Source organism: Mustela putorius, unplaced genomic scaffold (genome assembly GCF_011764305.1).
Source record: "Mustela putorius furo isolate JIRA1106 unplaced genomic scaffold, ASM1176430v1.1 tig00000487_pilon_pilon_pilon, whole genome shotgun sequence".
Lineage (NCBI taxonomy): Eukaryota > Metazoa > Chordata > Mammalia > Carnivora > Mustelidae > Mustela > Mustela putorius.
In genome coordinates this window covers 746,691-771,269 of record NW_025421399.1, presented here as the reverse complement: position 1 = coordinate 771,269, position 24,579 = coordinate 746,691, and the positions used below count along the sequence as shown (strand labels likewise).

The 24,579-nt window shown below is 57.0% G+C and overlaps 1 protein-coding gene across 3 annotated transcripts; it reads left to right on the top strand.

Moving 5' to 3' along the window:
- Positions 1 to 586: 586 nt before the first annotated feature.
- Positions 587 to 23,477, top strand: LOC101677365 (junction plakoglobin). Of its 3 annotated transcripts, none has more exons than XM_004772736.3 (15): positions 587 to 725; positions 11,139 to 11,351; positions 12,921 to 13,180; positions 13,399 to 13,637; positions 14,348 to 14,549; positions 15,344 to 15,488; positions 15,631 to 15,734; positions 16,867 to 17,205; positions 18,357 to 18,512; positions 18,712 to 18,831; positions 21,014 to 21,164; positions 21,275 to 21,396; positions 21,881 to 21,920; positions 22,181 to 22,346; positions 22,643 to 23,477. In XM_004772736.3, exons 2-14 carry the CDS (start codon positions 11,147 to 11,149, stop codon positions 22,330 to 22,332), a joined length of 2,235 nt encoding a protein of 744 aa, XP_004772793.1. In that variant the 5' UTR covers positions 587 to 725; positions 11,139 to 11,146; the 3' UTR covers positions 22,333 to 22,346; positions 22,643 to 23,477. The 3 variants fall into 3 exon arrangements, with proteins under 3 accessions (XP_004772793.1, XP_004772794.1, XP_004772795.1); XM_004772737.3 differs by having other exon boundaries at positions 601 to 725; positions 11,142 to 11,351; XM_004772738.3 differs by lacking the exon at positions 587 to 725 and adding an exon at positions 791 to 809.
- The last annotated feature ends 1,102 nt before the right edge of the window (positions 23,478 to 24,579 follow it).

The following is a 24,579-nucleotide window of genomic DNA, read 5'->3' as shown; positions in this document are numbered from 1 at the left end:
GCAGTCTGTCTTTGGGGGAAAAATCCCAACCCAGAAAAAAAAGCCTATGAAGTGCTATACAAATATGTTATTATCCCTCTGTGGCAAGGGTGAATAAGCCCAAAGAAGCATCATGCCTGACGCTGAGTTGGCTGGCCTGTGAAGGCGTCTGTCCTTTCCCATGGCGCCTCCTGACTCACCTGTTGGACAGGTAGGGGGAAGGGGAGAGTAATGAGTCTCACCTGCTCAGAGCTAGGGTGGGGCAAGACACACCCCATCCTTCCCATTGGTTCTTTTCTTAGTCTTACTGACAATCCCTTGCCCAATCAGGAGGAAGTAACCTTCTATCTGCCAATAGGTGCGGCGTGAGGATGAAACCTCAAGTTGGAGGCGGTCCCCAGAGCCGACTAGCAGTCCCTGGGGCCAATGGCCAGCGGATAAACAGAGGCGGCGGTGGAAGAGGACTGGGCGCGAGGCTCCGCCCCTCGACGGGACTGCCAGGAGAGGCAGCCAGCCAGTGAACCCTCATCAGCGGGTGGGCGTTTCCCTAGGGGCGGAGCTTCGAGGGGGCGAGAGGCGTGGCTTGGCTGTCAGGTCCCTTCGCCTTTTGTTCGGTTACTGAGTTGCTGCCTTGGCCAGAGTCCGGAGCAGCCGCCGCCCGAGCGCGCCGAGCTCAGTTCGCTGCCCGCGCCGGCTCCCAGCCCGGCCCGACCCCTACACCCAGCCCGGCCAGGCTCCACAAGCAGGTGCGGACGATCGGGGCAGGGATCGCTGGGGCGAGGGAAGGGCGGCGAACGATCGAGAGGTCGATCCCCGCGGTCTCCGGGCAGGTGAGGGAGTGAGCCGCAGAGCGCCACCCTGCACCAGCGGCAGGGGGCGCGCTGGAGCGCTTGGGCGCGGCGAGTCAGGGGGCGCGAGATTCCGGCGGAATGCGCTGGGGGCTTCGAGAGCTGGAGATCCGCGAAGGGCAGGGAGGGATGAGGGCAGGTGCCTCTGGGGTCGCGCCTGACCTGCGGCCGGTGGAGCTCGCCCGACGCGGAGTCCCCGACTCTCGCTCTGACTCTTGCGAGGGAGACTTAGCCTTGCTCCTCGGCGTCCCAGGGCTCACTCTGTAGTCAGGAATGTACAGTTCGGGAAACTTGCTGCCGCTGGTGTCTTTGGGGCCACCCTCACCCCACCTCACGCGGCATCCTCGCTTTCCCTCCCTCTCTACTCCCCCAGGCTTGGGTGGGGCCCTATTGTCTGCGCCCGGCTTGCCCAACCTTGGGGGCCGAGCACACGTTTTCCCAGCGACGCGGGCCCCACCTGCGGAGCAGGTGAGCACTCGGAGTCCAGAGGCCCGGCCCTTCAGCTCCCCGACTCGTCCGTACAGTACCTGCCGCGCCTCCCTCCGCCCCGGTGGGTGCCGGGCTAGGGCTCTGCCATCGGAGGTGGGATGGAATGACAGGGGAACTGGCGAAGGGCCGGGGTTGCGCGGCCAGCTGATGTCTGACGTCCGTGGCCCGGACTGGGGTCTGAGCGGAGGGGTCGTGGCTGGTTGGAGAATTCCCTGGCCCAGTTTCCAGTAGCTGCTGCTACCAGAGCGTCGACAGGGAACAGGACTACTCTTCTTCACTAACCTCTTATTGTCGAAAAAAAATCACCCCAAACAAACTTTCTAGGAGGAAGTATTCACCTCAGATTTCTCTGCGGGTTTTCCTGCCTCCTTGTCCAAGGGTTTTCCCCCTGGCTTAGGCTTAGGGGGTCAGTCTTGGAGCAAAGCTTCCTCCCCCAGCCGGCACGGCTGCGCCAGGGCCAGTGCCTGCGCTCTGACCCAGTCCTCCCTGCCCCCACCTCCATCCTGTTTGCTGGGCTCCTGGGACCAGAGGTGGGGGCAGGGGTGGGGGGCGTGGGCCAAAGGGGAAGCCGCTTCTTCCTTCTCTTCCTGCCTCCGGGGACCACCACACCCCCTCGCTTGAGGCTTGTGCCAGTGGCTCTCTCTCAAGCTTTGCCCCCTCCCCAGGAATGGGGGTGGGGCAGGGCCCGGTCAAACCAACGAGGGTGGGGGGAGCGATTGTTCTGGCCCTTTTTTTCCACTCTCCCCCATCCCCCACGTTATATAGCTGGATGGTCTTTGAGGCTGAAAAGTGTGGAGCTTGGGGTTTGGTTGCCATTTGATTTCTGGATTTTGAAGGTACAATTCCTTCTGGAGGCTTTTGCAGTCAGTCTCCCAGCCTCCCCTTCCTGAGAGAGTTGGGTGGGGCGAGTGGGACAGGCATGGGGACAAGGTTTCAGGAGAGAGGCATGAGAGCCCCCCAGTTTACTGAGGGCCCCTTCCCTGGTCAGAGCTGGAGATCCCCAGGCTTTGAGCACTGGTATTTAAAAATCTGAAGTGTGATCTTTCTGCAGGATTTTGGATGCCACCTTCCTTGGGGGAATGGAAGAGCCAGGCTCTCCCTCAGTCCCGGGGTGAAGGGAGTATTGGAAGGAATCAGGGCTGCTTGGCCTCAGTTGGGAAGACCCTACCACCCCTTTCTAGGTTGTAGTTGGGGGAGTGGGGAGGGTTCAGACCCATCCCCCTGAAGTGCCTTGGGGGAGGGGAAGGAGGAGGAGGGAACCTCATCCTTCTTTAATGGGTAGTGTACCTCTGGGGAGCCAAAAGGTCATGGAATTTGGGCCAAAATAACCTGTTTGCCCTCTTCCATGTGCCAGAGTGGAGGAGGGGAAGGCGTTGTAATTACATTGGTTAAATGATAAGTTTAGCTAATCTGGTTTGTGGCTGTGATCAAAAGATAATAGTGAGGAAGTATTGCGAGGAGGTTCCTGGTGGCAACTGGTAGGGTTCTCCCGGCTGGAGGTAGGAGGGGAAAAGGTAGGATCCAATGAGTCATTTCTTGCTAGATGAAGCACTAGCTTGGGTGACAGAAACCCTCTCTCCACTTTGCCCCACCCCCATTCCTTCTGGAGCCTTTGTTGGGGCTGCCAGGGCCAAGGCTTCCCGAATGTGTAGGAACAAAGTGTAGAACGATCCCTTCCTGGAGGCTGGAGGGGCAGGTCCCCCTGAGGGGTAGCGGAGAGGGGCTGCCTAAGAATGAGATGGGGTGATTGACTGTCAGTGGAAGGACTGGGGGCCAATTCTAAGCACAGTGAAATGGGCGTGGCCTGAGCTGGGTTTGAGTCTCAGCTCTGCCACTCATTACCTGTGTGGCTTCGGGGAGGTCCTTTCATCTCTCTGAGCCTCAGTGACCTCTGCAAAATGGGAGTAATACCCACTGCCCAATAGTATTTGACAAATGGTAATTAAGAATGCTTTACAGGAGGGCTTTACAGATACAAGCGTTCTCTTTGAGCATTCTTGCTCATTCCTTAGGACAGTCCCTAGAGGCAGGTATAATCGCCCCATTCGAGGAAACTGAAACCCAGGGAAGTGAAGTAAAGTGCCAGAGATTGCAGAGTGAGACCCAAGCAGCTGCCAAGACTAGCCTTTGGGTCCTCTGGTTCCAAGCCCAGAGCCCATCTTACCACGTATCAACCCACCGCAGCTCTGGGAAGAATGTGCCACCAGTTTGGAGAGCCTCTGCTTGGGACTTTGGGGAGAAGACAATTCTAAATGAACCAGGAAGGTTTGTGTGGGTAGTGAAGGTGGGGGCAGGTTGGTCAGGAGGGGGTGACTCATGTCCTCGCCTCCAGCCCTCTGAAAGCTCCCTGGCTTGGTTTTTAGTTTGGGGGAGGGGGCCATCTCCCCAAGGCCAGGGCCTGTGGCCATGTGTGGAGGAGGCTGGTGGGGGGGAGAGGAGGGCAGGGGTCAAAGCTGCTGCCGCCTCCTGCTTTGTGCTGGGCCAGATCCTGGCTGCTCTGGGCTTGTCCCTGTATAGGAAGTGGGGCTTCCTGCTTTGCTGGGGGCTGGGCCTGGGCCAAGATCAAGGGGAGCCTGGTCTCTGGGGAAAAGGGAGAAATGAGAGATTTAGGACTGGGCCATGGTGCTGTAGGATTGTGCCAGTCAGTACTGCCTGGCTGCTCTGGGGCCAAGAGCTGGCTGTCCTCTTTCTGGGAGCTGGGGTCAGCCAGAGCCTTGGTCCCTGAGCGGTGGTGGTGTCAGACCCGCCTGGCTTTGGCGCCTCTGCCCACTGGGCTCCAGACACCAGAATGGGCCTGGGATATGGAGCCTCTCTCTGTGTGGGTGCACACCAGGCACTGAGTCTGTCAGCACTGGGTTTTTGGATCCCTTGAGGTCAAAAGGGGACCCTGGGCATGGAGATTATTGATCCTGGAGAAGAGAAGGCTGAGGGGACTTGATGTGACAGAGAAGGAAAGACCACGATCTCAGTCCTGACTGATGCTATAAAGAGGGTACCATCACCCCTGGGGACACAAGAGCCACTGGGACTGATGTTCTTTTTTTTTTTTTTTTTTAAGATTTTATTTATTTATTTGACAGAGATCACAGGTAGGCAGAGAGGCAGGCAGAGTGAGAGAGGGGTAAGCAGGCTCCCCACTGAGCAGAGAGCCTGATGCGGGGCTCTGTCCCAGGACCCTGAGATCATGACCTCAGCCAGAGGCAGAGGCCCAACCCACTGAGCCACCCAGGCGCCCCTGGGACTGATGTTCTTAGGGAAAGAATGGTGGCTAGACAGGAGGAAGGACTTCCTGTCTGTCAGAGATGAGATCTTGCATTGCTGAGTAAAAGGGAGAGATGGAAGGTCAGAGGTGACTCTTCTCTGAAGAGGAGGAAGCTGGGCTCTGTCTGCCGGAGCTGGAGGAGCACCATTGTGGCCCAGGAGAGAGTGCAGGCAGGACTCAGTACCTTTGGTGCCAGTCTGAGGTCTGTTGGGGTCCCTGGGGAAAGTCACAGTCTGGTATCTTCTGAGAGAAGAGAGTCCTGGCAGTAAGAGGGACAGGTATCCTTGAGCTGGCCGGCCCAGTGACCCTCTACAAAGAGAAAGAGAGGTGTGGCTGGGGCAGGTCACCCAGCTTTGTGTCCCTGCAAGTGACGTTTTGAGGCCTCTCTCCTGGGACATGGTTGAATCTGATGAAGGTCTGGGGGCATGGGCTGCCCCAATTTCTAGCAACTTTCTTGGCCAGGCCTGAAGAGAAAGTCCTTTGCTCAGCCTCCTGGCACCTCAGCCTTTGAGGGGCCCACAGGATAAGAAGCTCAGCTCTCTGTGACCTGCAGAATGTGGGTTCACAGGCCTTGCCTTCTCTCCACTGTAGGGACACTGGGCTGAGGGTCAGGGACAGGCAGAGTTGGGATGGGCTGAGCAATCAGTATGTTTATTTGGGGATGAGGAGGAGGTTGGGCTCTGATTCCTCCTCTCTCTCGATCGAAAAGTAATATCTGATCATTGTAAAAAATAATTGAAAGTTTAGAAAAGTTTACAAGAGAAGAAAAAAAAAACACCCATAATCCTACTCCATAATCCCGCCACTAACATTTTTTCCTCTCTCTTTTCTTGTTTCTTAGCCTCTGCCTTGATGATCTCATGCCCTGTATACAATAACACAGTTTAACCAAACCTTGATCCAAATCCTAGTTTTCTGCAGCAAATCAGGGAACTCAGGGTTGGTTCTTCCTGTACTTCCTGAGAGAGGGTCAGGCAGATCCTTGCAGAATGAACCCTGGGGGACCACCCCCTAAGGAGGGGATACCAGCTGGGGTCAGGTCTGCCCAGCCCCCTTGGGGACACTGGTGTGTGGGGCCTTACTGACACAAGTCAACCTTTTGCTGTTTCCTGAGGCTGGCTGCAGTGTTTTTCCAGTCTCAGGAGCCCTGGTTTGGGGTGATCCACCGGTTTGGGTTTTTGCCCACAGAGGGTCACCAGCAGAGACTGGAGCTCCAGCTGGAGCCCTCTTCCAGGGGAGCCCGGAGGTTCTTGGGGTCGAGCCACCTGGCCTTGCATTTCCCTCTCCTCCAAGTCCCCTTCATTTTCCCACCCTGATTTGTTTGCTTTGGGAAGGAGCCCAGATGGAAGAAAACAAACAGCAGCTGGGACGGCCTGACCTGAGCCTCCCCCACCCCCATCCAGGCCTGGGCAGCAGCTTGGGCTGTCCTCCAGACCGGAAGTGACGGTTTTCCTCTGGAAGCATCCAGGAGGATGGGCTCCTCTGTCTTCTCGTGTCCCCAGGGCCCTTGGCCATAGGTGGTGCCCATTTCGGTCTCTGCCTGCTCAGAATCACCATTCTGAAAGGAGAGACTACAGAATCTGTCCAGGAACCTCTAATCTGTGGGGGGTGTTTCCTGCTGGAGCCCAGTCTTGACGGGAGAGGCCTATTTGGGAAGCCTCAGCCTGATGGGGGAGACAGGGCTCTAGAGGGAAGCAGTTACGTCTGTCTTTACTTTACTAGGGTCTGTTTTGGTTGGTTCTTGGGACCGCTGGCTAGATCTGAAGTCAGAGACAGTCAGGAAGGGTGGGGGCTGGTGACCCTGCTCAGCCCAGCTTCTCTTTGGGGACTGTTATGTGGGGAATGTCCCAGCCTGACTGGCCTGGCCACCCCTGGCTGCAGGAGGCAGCCCATGTGACCGGGAAGAGGGGAGTGAGGAGAGGGCAGTGGGCAGCACTGGGTCGCCTCTCCTGGACCAGACATAACTTCCTCCCCAGCCACACCCCACCCCCAATATTGTATTGTATTGGGCTTAGGGCTGGGAGACAGACACCCTCCCTGGTCCTGGGTCCCCAAAAAGCAGGCTGGCTGCTGGCCACCTTGCCAGGCCTGGCTCTGCTGGGCTCCTCTTTGCCATGTCTGCGCTCGGCTAGTAGAAGAAAGCTGGCCTGGGCCTTTACTATTGAAAGAGGGCTTCCCTGGTCACAGTCGGTCACGGCTGTGTGAGATCCACCACATAGGGTCTGAAGAAAAGAGTGGCTGGATCATCTCTACTTGGCAGATGGCTTAAGGAAATCAGATGACTTGCCTGAGGGCATGCAGCCAGTGAGTGGCAGGGCTGGACTGATCCCTTCCTCTGACTCCCAGGTTCTCCTGCTCTGCCCAAAGCCCCTTCCCTCTATCACGGAGCTGTGATCGGTGTCCACAGGGTGCTGGCCCGAGGAACTTCTGGAGGGCCCTGCCTGCTCTTCAAGCTCCCTCATGCAGTGTGTCTAAGCCTCCTTCCCGCAGGCCTCCCGGGCCTTGTCTGTGTTCCCAGGTGTTTCATTGAACCTTGGCATCGTGCTGCCCAGCTCCGCCGTGCCCAGCACTGACAGCGGTGCTGGAGGGGGCAGGGGCCTGAGGTAGCTCTGGGGGCAGGGTTTTTGTTTTTATTTAGTTTTTTTTTAAAGATTTTATTTCTAAGCAATTGCTACACCCAACGTGGGGCTAGACACTACAACGCCAGTATCAAGAGTTCCTGGTCCTCCCACTGAGCCCGCCTGGCACGCGGCGGGTGGTTACTTCGAATGTCAGGACTGGACCTCGCTGTGCTGGGACCCACTCAGACTTAGGGTGCCCAGGGACAGCCCGCTGGGGTGGCCTTGCTGGGGAGGAAGCAGGAATGGAGCGCAGGGTATATCCAAAGGTCACCTGCACCCTCCCACTCAGTGTGCACCTCCGTGGGGAGGTTCCTTGGTGCTCCTTCTCCAGGGCCCAGGCTTCTCTTCCTGTCCCCGGTACTGTTGGCACCGCACCCTGTGCTCTCGGAGCTGGCTTCCCAGCCTGTGTGGCCCCAGGCCTGCAGGAGAGAGCAAGCTGCTGAACAAAGGCCCCCCATGCCCTTCGGAAAGGAAGGCTGCCCGCCCCGTGTCTGCCTCTGCCCGGCTCTGCCCGGCGCTGAGCAGGGCCCACGCCTGTCTCGCCCACTTCCACCCCAGCTCTGTCCGGGGGCACTGTGGCAGGGCCTGCTCTGGTCCAGGGTGGAGAGGGGCGAGACCAAGCTGGGTGCGGCCCCCTGCACCGTGGGAACTGCCAAAATAGCGCTTCTGTTTCTTGGTGAGAGAATTGCCTTGTTTTTCCTGTGAGCCCCTGAGGAGAAAGGTGGGGCGGCCGCACAGTACTGCCTGACGTCTGACTCCTGGCCTTCCTGCTGCAGGAGGAGCTCACTCTGGGATCCATTCCTGGAGAAGCGTTCTGGTGTGTGTGTGTGGGGGGGGGTGTCCTCCCTGAACTGTGTGCCGTGTCTCCCCTGGTCCACCCTGAGCCTTCTCTTGTCTGTCCTGGGACGCCTGAGTCTTAGAGATCCCCGTTCCTCTGAGATCAGCTGGGCCATTCTTCCTGTAGATGACACACAGAGGGCAAGGAATCGTCTCAGGACACCAGTAAGCTTGTGGCTGAGCTGGGACCAGGGCCAGGGCCTGGGACTCCAGCTGTGAGCGGTCTGGGCCTCCCCAGCCTCTCTGCCTGCTGGCAAGGGGCTCCACACTTCCCTTGCCCTGGCTGCCCCCTCATACACTGGTGTCTGGCCCCCTCTCCTCCACTGTCAGGAGCCAGGGGAGCAGCCCCCGTGAGTGGGCTGGAGGCCGGTGTGCCGCAAGGAGAACCCCGATCTGAGCAGATCGCTGCCCTGTTCTCAGGGTGGCGTCTCTCTGTCTTTTCAGCTGGAAACTGGGCACCACACATGCCCGCCCAGGTGGCTTTGAGGCCCGCGGGAGATTCATTTGACAGTAAAAGCAGCTGTGTGGCCTCCCCGCCCCCGCCCCGTGGACCCTTTGACCTCTCTGTGGCCTCTGTCTCTCCCTGGGCAGCTGCCAACCATCAGCCCTCAGCTTCTCTTGGCTTCAAGCCTGGGGTTGGCAGGGATGCTGAGGGGCCTGCTGGGAAAATCCCCCTCCTGTCGCCAGCCTTGACCTCGGTGGTCCCTGTGGCTATGGGGCCGGCAAGCGGAGGAGGTGTGAGCCCTGAAGTTTGGGGTGAGGCCTGCGCCTCTCTGGCTGGGCTGAGAAGCCCCCAGGGCCAGGCAGCGCTTTCCACTGCGGAGGGCTCTTCCTGGCTCCGATGGGGTGTTCTTACTGATCCTGGCTGGAGATTTCCAGTTCGTCCTGAGCAGATCTGAGGACAACCTTGGGGCCCAGCTGTGGGCTCAGCCTTCTCCCTGGTATAGTGGCTAGATCTGTGCAGCTTCTAGAGCTTTACCTCCCTTCGGCAGTGCTGGCATGGCTCAGGGCTCCTCCCCGGGGGCAGCTGCTGGTGCCTGGGAAGCAGCTGGATGCAGCTGGTGGCATGGAGCCTGCTCTCTGGGGCGCTCTGGGCCTGCTTCTGTTTATCATCTCGAAACTCTGAGTCACTTGGGGTAAAGGGAGGAGAGAGGAAGGAGGTGGCTGGGAGCTGGTTTGGCTCCTGCCTCTGCTTGTTCCAGGTGCACTCGCAGGCAGGGAAGGAGCCTGTGTTGCCATAAAAGGCAGGGAGGCCTGAGGATCATACATCCTCCCCAAGCCACCCCCCATCAGGGTGGCCCTGGGAGGACAGACCCTGCTGACTTCGTCCTGGGGCCGGGCCAGGCTGAGCCAGCTGAACCGTGCTGGGCCTCACCCGGACCCTCATCAGGAGGGGACAGTAGGTATGAGGGGCTGCGTCGTGTCTACCTTTGTGGGTGGACCGGCCTGGGGTCTGCTGTCTGATGCCACACTGTGTGTGCAAAGGGCACAGACCTGAGTGTCTGTCATGGCTCTGCCCTGTCCCAGCTCTCCCATTTCTTTTCTGTGCCCCCTCCCCCAGTGGAGCCTCAGGCTCCCTGTCCATAAAGGGGGAGCACATGCTCAGGAGGGTGATGGCATTCGAGAATGCTCTAGTTGGGGGAGAGGGGTAGAGGCCCTCCCCGGAGCATAGCTTCCTGGGCCTCACCTCCCAAGGGCAGGACTCTGGAGGTCAGCTCCCGGGACAGGGATTCCCAGCAGACCAGGAGAGAATTCACTACCCTGGTCCACAGTAGGGCCCAGCAATTCATGAATCTCAGGTGCCCTCAAGTTTCTGCAGGGAGAGGGAGGTGTGCCTGAATAGCAGTGACCCCCACCCCCACCCCAGGCCTCCTCTATCCCTTACCTCTAGTCTGGGTTTTAGGAGGACAGGAGGTGAGAAAACCCCCCTGAAAAAGAGGCGGTGTTGCTACATGGCACAGGCAGGGCCACAGGCATGGCCACGGTCACCAACACTGAGCGCCTACGATGTGCCCAGCACTGAGCTGGGTCCTTTACAAATCTGCCCTACGAGAACCTGCAAGGGACGTGGTACCCCATTTTGCAAAGGAGGGTTGGGCTCTACGGAGAGGGGAATTGGCCCAGTAGTGTGTGGCTGATAATGGTCATTGGGGCTTGGAATTCTGGAAAAGGATCTAGGATCTGGGGTGCTGGAGAGACAGGGATCTCAGGACTTGGGCCTCTGCGGTATCTTGTGATCCCACCCCATCTTCAGGAAAGGTCCTGAGATCCTGGAGTCTCAAGGGAGACTTTGATGGCTCCCAGTGGCCTCCAGGGCTCTCCGGAGAAACCCGTCTGACTGCTTCCCTGCCCCACCCAGTTTCCTGCTCAATGCTTGAGGTATAGGTACCTCATCAGAGACTTTCCCAGGGAGCCCCAGTGCACGGGGGTGGGTCTGCGGGACCCCAGAAGCTGCTGGAGGCCCTGTGTATCTTTTGCTCTGGTAGTGTTGGGAGGGGACAGCGAAGTGAGCGAGCTCAGGGCTGGGTTGGGGCCTCTGGCTCTTTGTTGCCCCACTGCCCGTGGGGCTCACCCCACCCTGGGCTGGAGGTTAGAGACCTAACCAGGTGTGTCCTGGGACGCCTGAGTCTTAGAGATCCCCGTTCCTCTGAGATCAGCTGGGCCATTCTTCCTGTAGATGACACACAGAGGGCAAGGAATCGTCTCAGGACACCAGTAAGCTTGTGGCTGAGCTGGGACCAGGGCCAGGGCCTGGGACTCCAGCTGTGAGCGGTCTGGGCCTCCCCAGCCTCTCTGCCTGCTGGCAAGGGGCTCCACACTTCCCTTGCCCTGGCTGCCCCCTCATACACTGGTGTCTGGCCCCCTCTCCTCCACTGTCAGGAGCCAGGGGAGCAGCCCCCGTGAGTGGGCTGGAGGCCGGTGTGCCACAAGGAGAACCCCGATCTGAGCAGATCGCTGCCCTGGATACCCTGGATACCCTTGGGTATCCCATTTTGGGCAGTCCGTCCCTGAGCCTGAGGATGGGCTGGAGCTGCGGGCTATACCAGGTCATGGGATGCCTCCCTGGAGCCAGCTGATTTCCTGCCATTCCTGTGTCCCCAGCAGCCACCATGGAAGTGATGAACCTGATCGAACAACCCATCAAGGTGACTGAGTGGCAGCAGACATACACCTATGACTCTGGCATCCACTCGGGTGCCAACACCTGTGTGCCCTCGGTCAGTAGCAAGGGCATCATGGAAGAGGATGATGCCTGCGGGCGCCAGTACACGCTCAAGAAGACCACCACCTACACCCCGGTGCCCCAGAGCCAAGGTCAGGATCACCGGGGACTCTTGCATGGAAACTATTCCACGGAAATACTTCAGCAGAAAAACAGCCTGGGCCCTAGAGGGAGGGCGCAGCAGAAGGAGGCAGACTTGGTTGGGGGGCTCCTGTTTGAGGGAGGAGGCACAGCTACTTTGGGGCTCCCCCATCTGAGAGAGGGTAGATTCCTCTTCCCTGAACCTCTAGTAGGGCGGGGGGAAGTGAAGACCTTTCCTGCCAGTCTGAAGGCATGGTCCTGGCCCTCGAGGCATCCCTATTGCCCTCAGGGGACCCCTGCCTGGTCTGTCGGGAAAGATGGTGCTTTTGCTCTAGGAGCCTCAAGTTTGATGGGGTGGTAGGGCTCCCATTGAGGGTAGGAGGAGACCTGCAGGTAGGCTGAGGCTAGGTGGTGGCAAGATGACCCAGCTGCTGGCTCCCGGGCCTGGGGCTTCTGGCTGGGGTGCTGGCTTCTCTGGGGGAGAGGAGTACGTGGGCCCTAGGACCGCTGTCCATGGTTGCCTCCAGGGCCCCGGACATTAAGCTGTGGGTGCTGGGACAGGTGCGGGGTGGGCTGGGACAGGTGGAGGCCCTGTGGAGCTCAGTCTCAGTGCCCAGGACTCTCCTTCCTGACAGTGGGCGGGGGCCAGCCATTGTGTTAATAGCTCAAAGTACAGCATTCAGGTGGGAAAGCTCTGTGGGTATCTCCTCCATCCTGAATAATTGGAGGGTGGAATGTCCGCCTCTCTCCCTGGGGCATCTGGACACTTGCCCAGGGCAGGGCTGCCTGGGAAGCTTGGGCACCTACTTATAGGACTCCTGGACTCACCCAGGGGGTGGAACCCAGAGTCTGAGCTGAGAACCCTCCTTGTATTTTCTGAAACCCACACTCCCACGTTTCCCTCTGATCTGTATGATACTGGGTGGCCCTCGGGGCCTCTCTTTGCTTGCCTCTGTAATGGGAGACTTGCCTCTTTTGGAGATGATGAGTAATTAGAATCATGAGATTTCAGGGTTGAAAGGAGACCTAGGTTGTCTCCTGCTACCCCAACCTGATTGTTAAAGGAGGGGTATAGGGTTGGGGTTTTGGCTCTGGAGTCAGGCTGAGTTCAGACCCCAGCTTGGGCTCCTAGAATCTCTCTGTGCCTCAGTTTCCCCATGTGTAAAATGGAGCTGATAATAGTACTTATCTCATAGGGTTATTACGAGATAAATGAGAAAATACAAGAAAAACTTTTAATTGAGTGAATACTCAAAAGATGTTAAATATTCCTGTGAATAGTAACATTCATGAACAGGTTCATAGTGATGTAATGATCCCTTTTTTTCAGGGGGATTTATAACTAGTATGTAATTCCCCTAAGAATTCTCTATGATGGGCAGACCAGGTGGCGCCCCATTTTACGGCTGATTTAACCGCCCCGGTTAGTGGCAGAACCATGTGAGGGGTGTAACTGGGGCCTTTGTCGGGGTCAGTCCCAAGGACACAGGTGGTCTGTCTACAAGGCATGCCCTGCTCCCCAGTGTCCCCCCACAATGCACCTTGTATGGCTCAGTCCCTGCCCATGGCTCATCCCCCAGGTGATCTGGAGTACCAGATGTCCACGACGGCCAGAGCCAAGCGAGTGCGGGAGGCCATGTGTCCTGGTGTGACAGGGGAAGACAGCTCGCTGCTGCTGGCCACCCAGGTGGACGGCCAGAGCACCAACCTGCAGCGGCTGGCCGAGCCGTCCCAGCTGCTCAAGTCAGCCATTGTACATCTCATCAACTACCAGGACGACGCCGAGCTGGCCACCCGGGCCCTGCCTGAACTCACCAAACTACTCAACGATGAGGACCCGGTCCGTGAGGGGCCTGGCTGGGGCGGGGGCAGGACAGAGCGGAGAGGACAGGGGTCTGCAGGGAATGACCTTACCACGGGCCCCATCAGCAGGGAGGGGAGAGTCTGAGCTGGGTCATTCTGAACTTTGTGGAGGGGGCCACTGGGCCTCTCCATCTCTCTGTGACAGCTGGCCCAGCCCATCTGCTCACTTTTTCCCATCCCTCCCCTCCCACTCAGGTGGTAGTGACCAAGGCAGCCATGATTGTGAACCAGCTATCCAAGAAAGAGGCGTCTCGGCGGGCGCTGATGGGCTCACCCCAGCTGGTGGCAGCCGTGGTACGCACCATGCAGAACACCAGTGACCTGGACACGGCCCGCTGCACCACCAGCATCCTGCACAACCTCTCCCACCACCGTGAGGGGCTGCTTGCCATCTTCAAGTCAGGCGGCATCCCTGCTCTGGTCCGCATGCTCAGGTACCCACCCCTACCTACTGTGGGATCCCAGGGTCTCCCTTCCCTTGGGCTTCCATACAACATTTATGGAGGACCTACTGTGTGCCAGGTGCAACTCCATGCCCAGTCCTGGAGCTCAGCTCCTCACAGCCAAGCAGAGAAGCCTGGCACGTAAGGAACAAGCACGTTAATTCCCAGGATATGGTATAGGTTCGAGAGCGGTCTGCCCAACACTGCTCAAGAGCTCTGACCAGCTGTGCACACTAACAGCAGGGTGTTGACAGATGAGCAGGGTTTGGCCCTTGTCAACGAAAGGAAGAGTATCCAGGGCAGAGGGAACAGCAGAGAGTGTTCTTTGCCTTCCAGATTTTTCCCAACCTTGCAAGGCCCCTTGGTCTTCCTCCTTATGTCCATTACAGGCTGTGAGTTCCTTGAGATTGGAGATACTCTGACCCCCTCCCTCCCAGGACCTCTGTAGCACATGGCCTCCCATATGGTAGTAGACCTACTGTGCGCCCAACCCTGGGCTATGAGCCCAGGAGGAGGAGTCATGGTCCCAGAGGGGAGATGGCTAAGAGTGGGGCGGGGCTCAAGGGGCGATGAGATTTTTAAGTCAAGGGCTATTTCCACAGGGGTGTTGGTATGGGGAAGGCTTCGTCGGGGAGGTAGCCCACATTCATGCCAAGCCCCTTGGGACCCGACTCACGTTAACCCCTTGCCCATCATCCCAGCTCCCCCGTGGAGTCGGTCCTGTTCTACGCCATCACCACGCTGCACAACCTGCTGCTGTACCAGGAGGGCGCCAAGATGGCCGTGCGTCTGGCCGACGGGCTGCAAAAGATGGTGCCCCTGCTCAACAAGAACAACCCCAAGTTCCTGGCCATCACCACGGACTGCCTGCAGCTGCTGGCTTATGGCAACCAGGAGAGCAAGGTGCGCTGCACCCCGCCCCTAGCCTCGCCCCTAGCCCCGCCTCACAGCCCCCCCAGGGCACCATCTGCCCAGCAGCAACTTCTGGCCCTGAGTCCTTACCCTTTTTCGGTTAAATATGAGTATACACAGCTGGACATCTTTCATCGTAGAACTGAATATTTTGAGGATAAGGAAAAGGAAAAAAAGTCACTGTCCTCATGCAACCACTGCTATCTCCATCTGCTTCCTGCAAGGCCATCCCGTGGGGTCATTTGTACGCGGTTGTAGCCATGGCAAATGTACAACGTTGCATCTGTTTTCTGCGTATTTTTAATCCCCCCATCCTTAAAATCACCCTCTGTTGTGGCAAATAGCCTTTCATGAAGTGGGGCCCCCAGACCTTCTTCTTAGGGAGGGCATTTAGATTGCTCTGGCTTTTCTGCCTTTATGAACAGTGATGTAATGAACAGCTTTGGGCACATGGCTTTTCCCAAAGAGTGGACAATTTTTTCATCAGGGAGGCTGCGGGTTTTTAATATTTGTGGGCTTTTACCCAGATTGCCAAACGCCTTCCGGAAGGATTGTATTAGTTCCAGCGGTGGTGGTGGTGGTGTCTGTTAATACAGTTTGACTTTATCCTTGTCAGCACTGTGTATTACCCTTTTTTCAATTTTTGGCGTTTTTAGTAATCACAGGAGCGATTCAGGTTTTCACCAAAGTTCAGTAGTGACAGCTTTGTCGCACCCTCTCCTTTCCTTGTTTCTTGTCCTGTTTCCTGTTTGTCTCCCACTCACTCTCCACTGTCTCCCCCTAAGCTCATCATCCTGGCCAACGGAGGACCCCAGGCCCTCGTGCAGATCATGCGTAACTACAGTTATGAGAAGCTGCTCTGGACCACCAGCCGTGTGCTCAAGGTGCTGTCCGTGTGTCCCAGCAATAAGCCTGCCATTGTGGAGGCTGGTGAGTGTGGCCTGCGAGGGTGGCCCGCGTGGCCAGGAGGGCCGGGATAGCGGTGGGGGGCGGAGGGGAACGACTTGTGCAGCAGCCAGTCTTGGTGAGCCATGCTCCCTGTGACTGACGTGCTCCCTGTCCCTTGCCCCAGGTGGGATGCAGGCCTTGGGCAAACACCTGACAAGCAACAGCCCCCGCCTCGTGCAGAACTGCCTCTGGACCCTGCGCAACCTCTCGGATGTGGCCACTAAACAGGTGGGGGGCTGGGTGGGCCCGGGCCCACCTCCCCAGCCAGCTCATTCCCCTCTTGCCACGCACAGGCTCCTGTCTGGAATTCTGCCCTTAGGAGCCGTGGGGAGCCTGAGGCCCCAAATCTTGTGTGTTGTGGCTGAAGCTGGAAACACCCTGAAATCCTCATCCCTTTAGCTTCAGGCTCTAGGGTCTGATATTCCTAAGCTGAGTTCAGGTGGTCCCTGGAAAACAGTTTCGACCTAGACCCTGCAAGGAGCAGCAGTGATACACCAGGAGACGTGGGGGCTCTGGTGGCTAAACACACAGTTTAAGGAAAAACGTGGTTTTAGAACAAGACTGCTGATCCCTCCTTCCAGCCCAACTGCCATTCCGAAGAGGCCCCCAAACCACCATCAACAGGCAGTTTATTCAGCCCCGGCCACATGCTGGGACTGGCTGGGCACTTGTGGACCTTGGCTTGCTCACCCCTTTCAATAGCTAGAGGTGGGCTAGGGGACCCAGGTGATCAGGTGAAGAAACAGGAGCCCAGGGAATTACGTAATGGCCCTCGGTCACAGCTGGTAAATGGCAGAGCTGGGACTCAGCAGTGTCATCCCAGAGCCTGGAGTCTTCCTCTTCTACCACAAGGCCCCTGGGGCTCCCCGTGGGAGGAGTGAGGCTTCTGGGTCAGTGATGGTCCCCGAAACTGGATTTGGCATGGGGACCCCCGAGGGGGGCAGCACGAAGGCCCAGAAAGATGAGAGGCTGGGAAGAGCAGGCCAGCTGGGCCCCTGAAGCATGTGGTCACCTCTGCACTTTCCTCTTGGCCTTGCATGGGTTTGAGGACACAGAGGGGCAGGGGCACTTAGAGACAGGCCAGGGTTCACAGCTGGCCTGCTGGCTGTGGCTGTGTGGGGGAGCCCCTCGGCTGCTCTGAGCAGCAGTGGCCTGGGGGGCGAGTACCCCCTTCTCCTGGGGTGTCCTCAGCAGTGGCACAGGATGAAGTCTCCGGGCCACGGGTCAGGGCCCGTTGACTATCGGCTGAGTGGGCTTTAGACCCTGTCAGGCCATCTCGCTCCCGTGGGACAGATGTGAGGAGAACTTCTAGGAGTGCAACATCTCCCTCCCTCTCCGCTGTCTCCCCCACAACCCACAGGAGGGCCTGGAAAGTGTGCTGAAGATTCTCGTGAACCAGCTGAGCGTGGACGACGTCAACGTCCTCACCTGCGCCACGGGCACTCTGTCCAACCTGACGTGCAACAACAGCAAGAATAAGACGCTGGTGACCCAGAACAGCGGTGTGGAGGCCCTCATCCATGCCATCCTGCGTGCAGGCGACAAGGATGACATCACGGAGCCTGCCGTCTGCGCCCTGCGCCACCTCACCAGCCGCCACCCCGAGGCCGAGATGGCCCAGAACTCCGTGCGCCTCAACTATGGCATCCCGGCCATCGTCAAGCTGCTCAACCAGCCCAACCAGTGGCCGTTGGTGAAGGTGCCGTGGGGGGCTGCAGTGGGGGCTGGGCAAGGGGAAGGAGCTCTCTGTGGGCAGGCTTAGGTGCTGGATGGGTCCAGGCAAGGCTACTGTGACAGAGAGGCCCTGAGTCCATAGGCTGGGGTGGGCTCGAGATGCTGCATTTCTAACAGGTTCCCAGGGGGTGTGGCTGGTTCGTGGAACACATCACTTCCACTCACACTTTAGGTCTTAATCACACCGTCTAGATACAGGGAGGCTAGCCAAGTGTCGTTGGTCTGAAGGCCATGTGTCCCGCTAAAATTCAAGGGGGGATACTAACAGAAAGGGTTCTGGGGGGGCAGTTAGCATCTGCTGTAGTTAAGGGTGTGAAGGGGGCTGCCTGGGTAGAGAAGAGCGAGCTGGCAGGGCTCCCACTGGTGAAATTTTAGACAGTCTGACAGGACAAATAAGAATGAGTCTAAGGAGTTATACATTGAATTTTTAACAATCCATAGTGAGGGGGGGAAAAAAACCATGTCGTCCCTCCCTGGGATGGGTCCCTACTGCAAGCCGGAGGTAAGGGGAGCGTTTGACCTAACTGCTCACTGACAGGTGACCATGGCAGGCCATCTATCTTGTGCTCACATCCTCATCTCTCATGACTTTTGTCCCTGCCCTCCTGGCTGCTTTTTTCGAGGGTCAGATGAGATGACTCTGGGAGGCCAGAGTGGTCCCTGGGAGATGGGGTGCCCCAGGAAAGAGGCTTCTTTCCAGAGCTGCCTTGCTGGGGATTGACTGCAGTGTGCATATCACTAAAGCAGGAAACTTTGGGGTCAGCCATAGCAAGGACTCCCTGATAATCATGGTTTGGGACTTACCAGAAAAGCAGCTGTCTGGGGGAAGGGAAGCTGTTGAGAGAAGGGACAAGGGTGAGGATCAAGGCATGGGGCTGGTAGAATGTTCTGGAATAGGGTATCATTTTAGCTGGGGCTATTAGATGTGAAAACCCACAGATCCAGTGGAATAAGGGACATGGGCTGGGAGTGGTCTCAGGGTCTGGAGATCTTCCAGCATGTCTGTGTCTGGCCTGGGGCACAGAGAGATGACAAGGGAAGGGGGAGATGATGCTGGAAAGTTGGGATTCTCCAGATGCCCAAGAAATGTCCCTATCATTGTGATTGTTCTTTCAGGCGACCATTGGCCTGATCAGGAATCTGGCTCTGTGCCCAGCAAACCATGCACCTCTGCAGGAGGCAGCGGTTATCCCCCGCCTTGTCCAGCTGCTGGTCAAGGCTCACCAGGATGCCCAGCGCCATGTGGCTGCAGGCACACAGCAGCCCTACACGGTGAGCCAGCCTTCTGTGGGAGTCGGGTTGTCCTGTTGGTGAATGTATGTGCGTGTGTGTGTGTGTGTAAGCGGGGAGGCAAGTTGTCACTGAGGTGATCTCCAGGGATCTGTGAGGTTTGTTGGATTGTCATGGTGGGGGCGTGTGGCCGGGTCCAAGGACCATCGGTTTCCACGTCCCAGTGACTCCTCTTGCGCAGGACGGTGTGAGGATGGAGGAGATTGTGGAGGGCTGCACTGGAGCCCTGCACATCCTCGCCCGGGATCCCATGAACCGCATGGAGATCTTCCGACTCAACACCATCCCCCTGTTTGTACAGGTGAGTCTGGGGCAAGTGGACAGGAGAGGACCCTCCAACCCCTGCTCACCTCCTTGACAGAAAGGGGGAACTCGGCAGCCATGGGTTTGGTGGGTATGGGCCAGGCAGCAAGAGGTCTTTGAAGGAGTGTGAAAAAAGTGGCCACACCAGGAGTGAGTGCTTAGCATATCCCTGCATGGAAGCTTTCCAGGCTCAAAACCAAGGGAAGAGGGACGCCTGGGTGGCTCAGTTGGTTAAATGTCTGGCTTTGGCTTAGGTCATGATCCTGGGGTCCTGGAATCAAGCATCATGGAGCCTGCTTTTCCTTCTCCCACTCCCCTGCTTGTGTGCTTTCTCTGTCTTTCTCAAGTAAATAAATAAAGTCTTAAAATAAATTAAAAAAAAAAGAAGAAGCAAGAAATAGATCACAAACAAGAAAAATTACCTCCAGATTCGACCACATAAACATTAAAATCATCTGTATGTCAGGGGCGCCTGGGTGGCTCAGTGGGTTAAGGCCTCTACCTTTGGCTCAGGTCATGGTCCCAGGGTCCTGGGATAGAGCCCCACATCGGGCTCTCTGCTTGGCGGGGAGCCTGCTTCCCCCTCTCTCCCTGCCTGCCTCTCTGCCTACTTGTGATCTTTGTCTGTCAAATAAATAAGTAAAATCTTAAAAAAAAAAATCATCTGTATGTCATAAATAGCCTAAAAAGCATGAAAAAGTTAGTAGCACACTTGGAAAATGTTTACAAGTGTCACAATAGGCAAGAGTTTAATATCTTTTATATAAAAAAGCTCCCTAAGACAGGACCCCAGTGGTTAGACAGGCAGAGGCAGAAGCAATCCCCAGGTCCCTCATGACAAGCAGTGCTCAACCCCAGGAGTTGAGAGGCAGGAAGCTGATGCTCCCAGTGAGATTCCATTTTCCACTATCAAACTGGGGTAGGAGGAAAGGGAGTGCCCTGGGCTTCGCCCTGGGCTGGCGAAGATTTGATGAAATAGACAGCCCCAGACTCCGCCAGGGAGAAGAGAAGATGGCCAACCCTCCCCAGAAGGCAGTTCTGCCATCTGCATGGAGAACCTTGGAGATACTCATGTCTGGGGCTCCGGGGTGGCTCAGTTAGTCAAGCCTCTGACACTTGATTTCAGCTCAGGTCATGATCTCAGGGTTCTGGGATCGAGTCCTTCACCTGGGATTTTCTTCTTGTGAAATCATTTTAACATTATTTAAAATGTGGCAGAAATGTATACCTACAGCCAGCAAGCACCGTATGCGACTTATAATAATTGAAAACAAAATGAATGGCCAATGATAAGGGAATGGTTAAAAAAGAAGGATTCATTTTATCATATGGCTATATACAATGAAGTTGAAGAATTTTTTGCTTTTGGAATTTTTTCTCTTTAATTATTAGAGTTTAGAGTAAGGGATGCGGTCGGTGCCTAAGCCACCCAAGGCACCCCAAAATAAAATCTTTAAAAAGAAAATGCTTAAAAAAAAAAAAAGCAGGAATCAAAATGTATATATATGTAGGGCCACCTGGGTGGTTCAGTCATTAAGTATCTGCCTTTGGCTTAGGTCGTGATCTCAGGGTCCTGGGATCGAGCCCTGCATAGGGCTCCCTGCTCAGTGGGTAGGCTGCTTCTCCTACTCCTATTCCCCCTGCTTATGTTCCCTCTCTAGCTATCTCTCCCTTTTGTCAAATATAAAATCCTAAAAGAAAAAAAGAAAAATATATATATATAAATAAAACAGGATTATGGTTAAAAAAAAAACCTGATCAGTGTATTACATCAGTGTATTAACAGAGGGTGGGGAATTATGGCTGATTTTCTTTCCTGTTTCTTTATACCTTTCTTAGACTTTTCCACACCTTCTAGTAGGAGCTTGTGTTAAATCCAGAAAAAGAGGGGGTGCACCTGGGTGGCTCAGTCAGTTAAACATCTGCCTTCGGCTCAGGTCATGATCCCAGGGTCCTGGGATCGAGCCCCGCCTTGGGGAAGCCTGCTTCTCTCTCCCACTCCCCCTGCTTGTGTTCCTTCTCTCACTGTGTCTTACTCTGTCAAATAAATAAATAAAATCTTTAAAAAAAAAATCCAGAAAAGAAAGGCAGAGATGGACAGGGTTGGGAGACTGGCTGCCCACCCACCTAACACCTCACCCACCTGCACCCCTTCCCCACCCCATGCTCCCTCTCCCCAGCTCCTGTACTCATCAGTGGAGAACATCCAGCGTGTGGCCGCTGGGGTCCTGTGTGAACTAGCACAGGACAAGGAAGCAGCTGACGCCATTGATGCTGAGGGGGCCTCGGCTCCACTCATGGAGCTCCTGCACTCCCGCAATGAGGGCACCGGTGAGGGGCATGCTCTGGGTGAGGGGGTGGCAGAGGAGGGCTGGGTCTTGGTCCTCCAGCCAGGGTGGAGGCAGGCGCCTGAACTGGTTTTTCCTTTCCTCTCTGCTCAGCCACCTACGCTGCTGCTGTCCTGTTCCGCATCTCCGAGGACAAGAACCCAGATTACCGTAAGCGTGTGTCTGTAGAGCTCACCAACTCCCTCTTCAAGCATGACCCAGCTGCCTGGGAGGCTGTGAGTATCGTGGGCTGGACTGCAACATATGGTTGTGCAAGTCGCACACTGCTCAAGGACAGCAATTTTAAGGGGGCTCCTACTACACTATCAACTTCATAGATTTTTATTTTATAATTACGGATCTCTGATGACAATTTCTAGCAGATGGGAGTAGTAGGGCAAACTATCTGTTTCTGAGGGGTGGGTGAGCCCCTGGTACCTGTTCTCATGTTGTCCCATGCACTGCTGTCCCCAGGGCTGTAGTAGTTCTGTGGGTTTCCCCAAGCATGAATGGTGGGCCCTTCCACCCTAGGAGGGGATGCCCTAGGAGAGGAGTCCCTTGGGGCACTGTGTAACCCTGTTTCATCTTCTCTTCTTCTGATGGGTCTTTGCTTTTCCCTGGCCCCTTTTCTAGCACCGTCTCTGGCTGCCCACGCCCCAGCCCAGAGCCTATATTGTCCAGCCTTCTCCCCTCTCCCAATGTTTCTCTCTCTTTCCTTAGGCCCAGAGCATGATCCCCATCAATGAACCCTATGCAGATGGTAAGTGTGTGCAGAGTTCCTCGGGGACCACCGGGAGCCTGAGGTGTGGGTTCTCTGTGGATGTGAGCGACAAGAGGCTCTGTGTCTCTAAGGCTGAAGGATCCGAGGCAGCTTCTCTGTGTAGTGTCCATACACACTCCTTTCTAGGCCCCCTGATATGGGAGGTTGGAGAGGGGTCAGGCTCCCTGGAGACGGACTGAGGGCTGTCCAGCAGGGTGGTCTACAGACCGCAGAAGGTCCCCTTGCCTTCTCTTCCCCAGACATGGATGCCACCTACCGCCCCATGTACTCAAGCGACGTGCCCCTGGACCCCCTGGATATGCACATGGAGATAGACCCGGACTATCCCATTGACACCTACAGCGACGGCCTGAGGCCCCCCTACCCCGCGGGGGACCACGTGCTGGCCTAGCGGGCCCTACTCCGGTATGGCGCCTTCCTGCTTCGCAGCCCTCCCTCATGCCCGTGGGCTGTCGAGACATGCTTTTCCTGCCCTCTAGAACCTTCTCCCAGAGGATTGTCATGTTTCCTCTGAAACCCTGGCTCTTTTTGGCAGGGATCGAGTGTGGGGCCTTTTGCTTTTGAGCTTCCCCCAAGGAAGGGCTGTGCCTTGGCCTGCCTTGGTCCCTCATCCTTCCTGTGGGTAGTGGCTGGGTGACAAGATCCTATGGGCCGCAGGCCTGCCCTGACCCCTCTGTGTCTGCCCCCCCCCACCCCCGCAGGTGCGATTCCTCATCTGAGAGGCTCTCTGTGCAGGCAAAGGGGCGGACAGAAAAGTGCCTGAGCCCCGGGAGCAGGGCCGCGACTTCTCGCCGAACCCCACGCCTCCAGAGGTCCTCTGTAGGGTCTTTCTTGGGATGGTGATCTGCTCCTGCTTTTCTGTCTTGGGCTGTGGGTCTAGGGCCCAACACCCCCTCCCCACCTCTGTGGCCCTGGCACTAAAGCTTTAGACTCAATCACCCACGCTCTTCCCTCCCCCAGTTGTCACTCCCACCCCCAGCCACACCCCGGGTAGCCTGACTCCAGCAGGGCCTGGCCGCACAGTGCTTTGGTTCCTTCTTTGGGCCTGACTGTCTCACCGAACTCCCAACCTACCAGCTGTTCCTGATCCCCTGGGGTGTCCAGGACCTAGATTCAAGGCCCAAAGCCCAGAATCCAAAGCTATCCGAATAGTTCAGGGATGGACCATGGAGATGGGACAGAGATGCAGAGAGTGAGTTCCCCCACTCCGGGGCCCTGCTGCACCTCTCTCCAGGACGCTCAGCTGGCTTCTGCCCCTTCCCGGGAGCCCTGGGGGTGTTTCCCTCACGCCCCTTCCCACCCACAGCTGCCCTAGCTGACTCCTGAGAAGTGCTCTTGGCTGACCCCTCTGGTGTGCGGTGGGGGGGCTTTCTCTTCCCCTTCCTGTTTCAAACCCACCACCACCTCCCGCACATGGGTGTGGGGGGCTGGGGGAGGTCCCAGCAGAGAGTTTTATTATTCTCGCTTTATGTTTTTGGTTATTGGTTTTTTTGTATAGACCAAAGCAAAGAAAATAAAACTAACACACAGATCTAATGGAGGCTGTACTGGGCGGGCGGAGGGGGGGGGGCGCGGGGGGTTGGTAGGGGTGGGATAGGGATTTGGGGGCTGCCCGAGCAGCCTGGCGCCTCCTTGGCTGGGCCCCACGTGCACTCCTGGCTACGTGTGTGCAGCAGAGACACAGAGAGGGGAGTGAAGGAGAAAGAGTGGTTAAGGATCTGGAGTAGCTTTAATTCAATTCCCACACACTCAAGAGGCCTCCAGCTTGGCACCTTGGAACCTTAGGGGGTGGGAGGGCTGAAGAGATGGCTGGGCATGAGTCCCCCCTTCAGGGACACCAGGTCTCGTGTGTCTGTCCAAGGGGTGATTTCCTGGCCGGCCTCAGCCTCCAGTCCTGTCCCGTCCAGCCTTCGCATACATGTGCTGGATTTCTCTTGGGTGGAACTTTCCCTGTGGCCTATGGCTTGGCATCCAGGCCCCTTTGTGGTCTGGGGTGGGTCACCCCAGCCCCTGCCCCTCCCTTCTGTCCCCTCAGCCAGCATCTTTCTTGCCGGCTCTTGCCTCCTGATCTTTGTGCAGGATGCCTTCCCCCTGCTAGACCTCCCTCTGGGAACACTCCTCCGTGACCTCCCACTGCTCCCAGCCAGGCCAAGCTGGTGGCCCTTCTCTGGTCTGTAATGCCCCGTGCACGCCGTCATTCCCCCAACCCCGTTGTCGTGACTGCCTGCTGATGTGACGGTTCCCCCACGCACATCTCCCGTCCCCCTTCCCAGGGAGGGCCAGCTGTAAGGCGTCCACCAAGCCTGAGGACCTGGGGCACCTGTGGGCCCACCACTGGGTCATTTCCTCACCTGCCTGAGGTCAGGCCGTGCAGGGAGGCCGTGGCTGCGTCCGCACAGGATTCCTGGCACTGGCACGGGTGGGTGGGGACAGGCGCAGGGAGCCCAGTGGAGAGGCGGGTAAGGGGTGCGAGGTGCTCAGCCAAAGTCTGCCAAGGAGAGGGGACAGGACAGAGTTCTCAGAGCACAAGGATTTTCAGCAAAGCCCTTCCTCTGCACTCTGTGTTCAGGGGATCTTCTGCTTTGGCTGCTGCTGTATCAGAATGCCAAAGGCTGGGGGCTTGAATGTCAGGCATTTA